This window comes from Suricata suricatta, chromosome 11, assembly GCF_006229205.1.
Source record: "Suricata suricatta isolate VVHF042 chromosome 11, meerkat_22Aug2017_6uvM2_HiC, whole genome shotgun sequence".
Classification (NCBI taxonomy): domain Eukaryota; kingdom Metazoa; phylum Chordata; class Mammalia; order Carnivora; family Herpestidae; genus Suricata; species Suricata suricatta.
Window position 1 is genome coordinate 51,724,856 of NC_043710.1, and position 9,712 is coordinate 51,734,567.

Below are 9,712 nucleotides of genomic sequence, written 5' to 3' on the forward strand. Positions count from 1 at the left end.
ATGCTGGCTTTTAATAACACTGCCTTTAATTGGCCCACTTTCTTCTTTATCGGTATTCCTGGTCTGGAGGCTGCACATATATGGATCTCCATTCCCTTCAGTATCCTATACCTCATAGCCTTAGTGGGCAATGCTCTTCTCCTTATCCTAGTTAGAGCAGAGCAGAGCCTTCATGAACCTCAGTTCTATTTTTTGGCTATGCTAGCCCTTACTGACCTAGGCCTTTCACTGTCAACAATGCCGAGTGTCTTGGCAATCTTCTGGTTTGATGTCCGTGATATTGGCCTTGACGCCTGCCTTACCCAGATGTTTTTCATCCACACCCTCTCCTCGGTAGAATCAGGTGTCCTAGTGGCCATGGCTTTTGACCGTTTGGTAGCTATCTGTGCTCCGTTAAACTACACCAAGATCCTGACCCACTACACCGTTGCCTGCCTCAGTGGAGCTGCTCTCGTACGAGGTGCCACTCTCCTGGCTCCCCTGCCTTTTTTCCTTAGGACTTTTCCTTTCTGTGGGGCCAATATCCTCTCACACTCTTATTGCTACTATCCAGATATGCTGAACTTAGCCTGTGGGGATGTCACCTTCAGCAGTGCCTATGGGTTGGTTTTTGTTCTCTGCACATTTGCAGTGGATGCTGTCTTCATCATAGCTTCATACATGAAGATCTTGGACACTATTATGAAGCTGGAGACCCAAGACAGAAACTGGAGATCACTTCACACCTGTGCCTGTCACCTGTGCACGGTGCTTGTGTTTTACCTGCCCCTCATCAGCTTGGCAGTGCTGCATCGTTATACCCAGGACACTTCCCCCATTCTGTATACCACCATGAGTAACGCCTACCTCCTCATGACTCCACTGCTCAACCCTCTCGTCTACAGTCTCAAATCCCGGCAGATCCAGGCTGCCCTGCGCAAGCGATTTTGGGTGCAACGTGTCATTGCTGGGGAATGATATTTTCCTTATATTAGAAGGGATAACTAATTTTAAAAATGCTATTCAGGATCTACTATGTGCCAAGTAGTATTCTAGGCACCATGAATTTAAAAAAAAATACTTAGGTTCTCTCAAGAAATACTTAATTGAACCAACAAAGGAAAGAGAGGCAGAATGCTCGAATTAAAGATTGGAACTGTGATCATGAATGATGACTTTGGTAGTGGTAAGGAGAAATGGCAACAGGAAGCCAAGTTCAGTGTGTTTGGTGTGAGAGTCAGAGGAAAATCACATTGTCCCAGGTGCTAAACTGAGGTGTCCAACTCTGGATTGTAAAAGATCAATGAGGGATTAATTTTATAGAGAAAACAAAATTTCATCTGATTCTTGATTGCCAATGTTGTTTAAGTGGAAGCACAGAAATTCAAAATTGATGATAAATTTATGACTATATGCTTATTACTTCTGACTACTTCTTGTAGTTGGATACTATTTAATGTCTGAATATTTTGACTTTTAGTAGAAGGTAAAGGAGCTTTCTGAAAAGACTAATATATAAGGACCTGAAAAATGGTTATTTTTTGGGAACCATTCTGAACTCACTAGTTGAGAATACTCCTTGTGAGGTGAAGGCAGGTTTGCATCTGCTGTCAGATGATGACAGATATCTACCCCCGCCATTGTTTTTCCTTGAGCACCACCCCCTGGCACCTTGTTGACTGGTATCAGGAGTGACTTGTCCCCTTATTCTGGCCCTAATACACTGATTGCATCTTGTGAAGGAACTTATTATAGGAACTTATTCTTTTGGGATTATGGGAGCAAACATTATGCTTCTTGAGAATCTTGTTTTTCTTATTCTTCCCCTTAAGCAAACAGCTATTGATCCCTACTCGCAAAGAATTAACTTTTACCTTTGCTATGCTAAAAACATTATCTTGTATTTAAATGCTAAAGATACCTTCCTTCCCCATTTGATAAGCATCTAAATCACCTACATCAATCACTATTGATAAAGGCTATGCATGAGTCTTCTACCAATCTATGTTCTGGGAAATTTTTACATATCAAAGAAATTTATCACCAGAAATCATTGTCTAAGGCAAATGCTACTTCTGTGTTGTTCCCCATGCACCTAACCACAAATAAAGCTGAGTGTCAGTGCAGAGATGCCTGCCTGGTGACCAGAAAGAATCTCGTGGCTCTCTCATCCCTCTCTTAGTGACACAGTCCATCCTTCAGGGAACCCTGGACCTGCTGGAGCATGACTCCATCAAGTTATTCTTACTCATTTTGCTACTTCATTAGAAATTCATACTTTATGTAGATTTTATTTTATTTCACATTCCATACTGGAGGTAGATAGGATTATATTCTCACAGTTAAAATAAAGCTACATCTTTTTTTCTAGCTTTACAAGAGGAAACACAAATTAATTTATTCTCTTTTAGGGTCCACTCTTGAAGTTGGAGTCATAAGCAAATGAAGAATTGTCCTGCTGGGATCAGCATAAGAGGCAGTTAAAGAGAGAGAGATGTAATAGTCCATGGCAATGAATAAACATGCAGTATCATTAGCAAGAATTTCAAACTACTTTAAGTAAGCATTGAATGAATTTCTAAAGGATAGCGCAAGTAACCAACCAGACATTTTTTTTTTAATTTTTTAGTTTTTTTTTTTTTTTGCAAGAGAGAGAGAGAGAGGGAGAGAGATTGTGAAATTGTGAGCAGGTGAGGGTCAGAGAGAGAGGAAGACACAGAATCCAAAGACAGGCCCCAGGCTCTGAGCTAGCTGTCAGCACAGAGCCTGATGTGGGACTCGAACCCATTAATTGGGAGATCATGACCTGAGCCAAATTTGGTCGCTCAACCGACTGAGCCACCCTGACTCCCCCAACCAGAAAATATTTTAATGCCTGTTTGATATATTCAGTAGACATCAGAATCATATAGAAGACATAGATTTAATATTCATATCACTACATTCTACCAATGGAAATCCGGAAATAGCAGCAAACAATGTTACTGAATATAATTAGTGAGGCTTAGGGTTGCTTTTTATTAATAGGAATTCAGTCAGTGGAAACCCCAGTGAAGACTGGTTTTTGCCAAGAACTTCTGCCTGCAAGACAGAGAGGATCAAGAGAAGAAAGATCATGGAAGCTTGAAATCTATCTCAATTCCAAAAGGATTCAGTAAGCTACATGTTAAGTATTAATAGGATAAAAGGAGTTATTTTTTAAGGATGGTCTTTGCCTTTATGAAGAGATTATTTGAGAAGTATAATGAAAACGCTGAAAAAATCAAAGAAAATTTTAATTTTCAAACTGCTTCCTCATCTTTTAAGGCCTGATTTAATCATTTTCTTATTGTGAGTCTGGTCAAAAGCCTCCTAACTCTGACTTCTCTAAGCATGAGTAGAGGGAACTGGGGATTATTTTTCAGCAACTGTTTCAATTTTGAAAACAGTGCACCATTTTCCTTTGAGGAAACCCTAAAACCTGAGAAAAGAAAATCTCCTCATGTTTTATGCTAGAGTTAGTGTGAATGAGTCTCCTTTCCAGAAGGATATTGCATCACATGTGGTCATCATCTTCCATAGCTTTGTGGAAGCAATACCTGTCTACATTAGGAGAGCATTGGTACAGAGGAGAATAGAAGCAGACATAAGAGGATGCCCCAGACAGGGAAAGTGACCTGACAGTGTTGAGTCCTTGAGCTTGGGTCCCTGAGATCCTTCCTTTGAATCTGTGACCTATCCTGATATTTTGTTTTGCATTTCTTTACTTATAAATTTAATGGAGAGGCAACTTAGTGGTATAGTCTGTCTATTATAAAGTGGATTGGATAATTTGTTTGATTCTGTCTTAAAGTATGGCCCACTTATTCCTGTCTTGTCTCATTTACTATGTGGTACTTCCCTACATGATGGCATTTTTGTCTGATTCACCTGTCACATACAGTGTGATACATAGTGAACCCTAAGAATAGTTGTGTAAAGATGTAAAATAAAGAGTCACAAAGGACAAAGGGCAAAAAATAGAAGAATTAAATATGCTTATTGAATAAGTAAATTAGTGAACCATGAATTCATGTCCACATAACTTTATTTAAAAAGGATGAAAAAATGGGGCACTTAGGTGGCTCAGGTGGTTAAGTGTCTGACTTGATTTTGGCTCAGGTCGTTGTCTCAAGTTTCATGAGATAGAGCCTTGCAATAGAGTCTGTGCTGACAGTGTGGAGCCTGCTTAGGATTCCCTCTCTTTCTCTTTCTCTTGGCCCCTTCCCTGCTCTCTCTCTCTCTCTCTCTCTCTCTCTCTCTCTCTCACTCAAAATAAATAAACATGAAAAAATTTTAATGGATGGATGAAGTAATAATGTCTGGCTCTGCTGTAATGTGGTTAATTTAGAGGCATCACTAGTATACATAAAGAATCTGATGCTTGTCTCTGGACTGCAATGACAATATTGGCATATAAATATGTTATACACAAATATGAATTATACAAACCCTGTCTGAATCTTCTTACATATTTGCAAACATATTTTATAAAATATATATAAAGAGAAAACTCTAAATATGTCTTTGAACTGGAGAGCAAACTTATTTTCTGGTCACCGTTGATATCACCATCTGAATGACAGAAGCCTTTATTCTTTTGTATTTATCTTTAAATCTGGGCTTGGCCATTGTCCTTTATCATATTTTTGGTTTATAATAAAATGGTTAATATTCATTGAACATTTGCAATATACTAGTCATTGTCATAAACACATTACATAAATTATCACATTTCTTCTTACAATATGCTTACTGAGTAGATACCATTATTAACTCCTTTTCACTGATAGGGACACGGAGGTAGAAAAATCTGGGTCATCCCATTTTCTGGATACATAACAGATGAGTTACAGAGTCTTGATTTTATTTCACGCATTATATATTGATATCCTCAACTAAATATGAAATTAAATTAATACAACCAGAGACAATCAAGTATACATTACATAAATGGCAGATTTAACTGCTTTGTTATATTTTTGGTTTAACCTCTCATTTAATTTTGGTGTTATATGAGGCTTATATTGGGATGGTTTTAGCAAAAGAATCATAAAACATAAAGATTTAAATAAAAATTATGAAACTAAGCTTATTTTCTCCCATTTGGAATATTTCCCTCTACAGTATCTCAAACTTCCAAAAAATATAAACAATACAAGTATTTTAACAATATAACTATATAAATATTTTATTTTAAATCATATTTTAGCCATATAGCTATATATGAGGAAGTCTCAGAAATATCTGTAGAGCTGTTTAGATTGAAATGGGCTCATAGGTTAAATGATGTAAACACCAGAAATGGGAAATGTGACAGTGAAAGGGGCTTTGGGCATCTTTTTTGATCAAATAGTTAAAACCAGAGAGGAGTACTGTATTTCTGGAAATATTATAGTAAAACCATACAGAGATGTACTAAAGGAAGTACTTTGTCATTGGGAAATAATGTCTGTTGGTCCTTCTTTTTTCAATATCCCTGGTAATTTTCAGGCAGCCTCTCAAAGGGATCCCAGTCTGATCCATCATCCTACTTAAGGACAAAGAGTCTACACAATGCATTTCTAATTTGTTTTCTTTTCACACTGTAAACCAAAGGATAGAGGACAGGTGTGAGGAAAAGGAAAATGTTGGGTATAGTGACGTGGGGTAGAGGAGACTGGTATCTGCTGTCCTGTGGATCAGGGTTCATGCAGTAAGCGGGGCATAGAAAATGAGGACTGTGACAATGTGGTAGACGCATGTGTTGAGTGCCTTAAGCCATCCTTTCCCAGAAGCAGTGCCAAGAACTGTCTTCAAGATCAAAGCATAAGACAGCCTTATCCTTGTCAGGCTCCCACACAGTGAGCATATAATGCACCTGGAGTTCTCACCCACTGGAACCTCAAACTTTAGAACGGGGCCAGACCAAAATATTCCAAGGACTCACTGGAACACGTGCTACAATATGCCATGGTAATGGACGTTTGCTTTGTGATGGCCTTACCAGCCAATTGTTTAGAAAAGATTAGTTTACTGCTTCCAACAACAATTAAAATTGTGTAAAACATTGTGTAAAGGCAATGGGTTTTGTCTCAAAAAAAAAAAAAAAAAAGCCCTTGACTTTGGGTGCCTGAGTTACAATTCCGAGACCCAACATAAATGCTTCATTTTATTTCAGTTCTGTGTCTTTTCTCTGATAATTTAATGTCGTGTGTGTGTGTGTGTGTGTGTGTGTGTGTGTGTGTGTGTCTGTGTGTGAATGATAAGAAGAATATAAGGACAAGGGATTAGAACTTATTATTTTTAGCTAAAAATTTGTTTTTCAAGCACCTTCTTTCAAAATGTCAATCTGAATCATACTCATCATGGTTGCCTTAAATTCAACCACTATGAGTGTTTTTATTTTCAATTTTAACCAACCTGTGCCATCTTAAGCTGTAGTAACTTATGGCTTTAAGGTCTCCATACATAAAGTCTTGTCAGAAAGTCCTCAGTCACATTTGGGGCCAAAGCAGCTAGGAGAGACAGGAAAACCCACTTGAAAGAGCACAAGTGTATAGACGTTAGCCCAGCCAGATCAATTTTGATATGAAATTTAAAGCATGTTGTTATCGTTTTGGATAAGTGAAAAGACTGCAAGATTGCTGAAAAAGCACTTACCCACACAAACAAATAAATCATAAGTCAATTCATTTGTGGATGAGTCCCTTCCTCATAGATGCTGGAACGAAAAGAGATGACAGAGACCATCATGATACACTTATTTTATAGATGGGAGACACTTAGCAGGGGCTTGAATTGCCCAGGTTCATCCAACATGTTTATAGTGAAATTAAAAATGTAATTCTAGGACACCTGGGTGGCTCAGTCAGTTAGGCATCCAACTTCGGCTCAGGTCATCATCTCATAGTCCATGAATTCTAGCCCAGTGACGGGCTCTGTGCTGACAACTTGAAGCCTGAAGTCTGCTTCCAATTCTGTGTCTTCTGCTCTTTCTTCCCCTCCTCTGCTTATACTCTGTCTCTCTCTCTCCTCTCTCAAAAATAAATAAAACAAAAAAATTTTAATGGAATTCCAAGTTTTTTGTTTTATTTTCTTCTGTTTTACTGTATTTAGGTTTAAGGATTACTGAATGTGATGACTAAAAAATAGGTTCTGTGGTCAGAATGCCTGGAGTCAAAGCTCCACTGGACTTGGCCACTCACCTTTGGAGTCCTTTAACAAATGACTGAAGGTCACTGTGCCTTTGTCTGCTATCTGTGAAATGGGTATTTGTGAGTACTAATGCATCAAACACATAAAGAAAATAATACAATTGACAGTGTTGAACTTAACCTGAGCCCCTGTGATCCTGGAAAACAGAAACAATCAAGCCATCCCCTACCCTTTGTAATTGGGAAAACTGCTTTCAGCAAGGAACCTCCCTTTCCCATATGACAGAGAAGACTCATGGATGCTCCCTTTTCTACCCATAACAAGGCCAGACAAAGACCGTTCATATTCCCTCTGTCCCCCATTTCCCCCCTTATATATGATTTAGCTAAACTATTGTGTCCCCACCGACCAATCAGAACATATTAATGCTTGTTCCACAAGCTGATCTCCTCCTCCCAGGCCTCTGAGCTTTGACATCCCTTTGGCTTGAGCCAGTCTATAGCCACCCTCCCACCCCCACACAACCCCAGAGAATATGGGGTCTCAGGGTAAAACACTTTCTGATTTCCTATCCAATCACACCACCTACCTTTTTATCTGCACTTCCCCACACCTGGATCTTCCTACTCTAGCTCACTCCTCTCTATAAAAGAAAACATATTGGGGCACCTGGGTGGTTCAGTCAGTTAAGCCTCTGACTTTAGATCAGGTTATGACCTGGTGGTTTGTGAGTTCCAGCCCCACATCAGGCTCTGTGCTGACAGCTCAGGGCCTGGGACCTACATCAGATTCTGTCTCCTCCCTCTGTGCCCTATCACCCACTGGTGCAGTCTCTCTCTGTCTCTCTCTCTCAAATAAATAAACATTAAAAATGTGTTCTTGTGGTGCCTGGGTGGCTCAATCTGTTAAGCAATGGACTTTTGATGTATGCTCAGGTCATGATGTCATGGTTCATGAGATCCCATCCCATGTCAGGCTCTGCGCTGACATCATGGAGTCTGCTTGGGGTTCTGTCTCCCTCTCTTTCTCTGCCCCTCCGACTCCTTCTCTCTCTCTCTCTCTAAATATAAATAAATAAACTTTAAAAAAATAAAAGAAAGGATAACCAGGTGTTTGAAGGATATGTAATGACACATGATAGTCACCCAAAAATCTCTGCCTCTCAGAACTTCTTGTTCAGTCTATTCCAGTGAGCAAAGTTCAACATTTCATCATTTCGTTTCCTAGAATGATGTTTTTTCAAGTATGAACACTTATTGTTGTTATTTTTTAGCACTTTGACCCAGACTCTCTTTATACATTAACATATCAATCATATTTGGTCTAGGGAATAATGTTTTCTCATTTTCTTTTTACTGAAATGAAATCCACATACATGAAGTCAACCATTTCAAAGCTTACGACTCAATAGCATTTAATACATTCTAATACTGTACATTCATCACTTCTGACTGAATATATTCATCACTCCAAAATAAAACTTCCTGTCTACTAGGAAGTTACTCAAGATTCTCATCTTCCTCCAGCCCCTAACAAACACCAATCTACTTTAATGTCTCCATGCTTTTACCTATTCTGAATATGTCGTGTGAATGAAATAATACAATATATGACATTTTATGTTTGGTTTCTTTCACTTAGAATAATATTTCTGAGGAACATCTGTGTTACAGTGTGTCAGAACTTCATTTTTATAGTACAATATGTTTATTAATTCATCCATTGAATGATCAACTTTCAACAGAATGATCCACTTTTATAGAAGAAACAACTTTCAATTTCTAATGTCTAATAAACACTAAAAGAAGCCTATAGACCTTCCTTAATTATCAGATGTTTCACTTGTGTTTATGAATGATTTTTTATAGATAAGTAGAAATTTATAAGAACAGGATACTTTTTCCATTGTATTAGCTAATTGTAGTTAATTTATGTTTCATGGAAGATGATTATTTACTGTTAAATCTCTACTGTATTTCAAATTGAATAGCCCAATATTCCTTTTAAAAAGAGAGCAAATAAACATATACACACGTTGACTTCCACATACACTCACATTTCACAATGTGATAAGGCTATACATTTTGGCAGTTTTCTTCTTAGACTTCGTTTTTCAGATGTCAAATATGTGGTAAGGTTGAGAGACTGATGTTTGAAGGAACACGGATGTGAGTTTAAGTCCTACTTCTCCAGGGGGAAGCTTTCTTGGGCACTGTATGCTTCATGCAGACATAACATGATAAGCAAGGTAGTGCATTTTTGGACAAGACAAGGGTTTGCCAGAATCAGGGAATTCATAGTGTGTCTAATGTAAGTGAACATTAATACAGATAAAGTAGGTTAAAATACTACAATTAAATAAATGGGTCTCAATGCCACCAATGTGTCTACATATCTTTAAATCTTTTATAGGACAAAAAACAGTTCCATATGACAATATTTATGTATTATTTTACATAATACATGGTGGTTTTTAATCCTGAGTCTAATCATTTTTGATTGGAAACATATTGGCAGATTATTTAGTATTTTTAAATGTTTATTCATTTTTGAGAGAGAGACCACGAGCAGGGGAGGG

The 9,712-nt window shown here is 38.0% G+C and overlaps 1 protein-coding gene across 1 annotated transcript; it reads left to right on the forward strand.

Moving 5' to 3' along the window:
- LOC115306195 (olfactory receptor 51G2-like) lies at positions 1–957 on the forward strand. The gene has a single exon (XM_029956463.1). The coding sequence runs from the start codon at positions 1–3 to the stop codon at positions 955–957; it is 957 nt and encodes a 318-aa protein (XP_029812323.1).
- Positions 958–9,712: the final 8,755 nt, after the last annotated feature.

Bases quoted from the DNA above. Each gene is read 5' to 3' on its own strand.
- LOC115306195 (XM_029956463.1), top strand. From the start codon at position 1: ATGCTGGCTTTTAATAACACTGCCTTTAATTGGCCCACTTTCTTCTTT.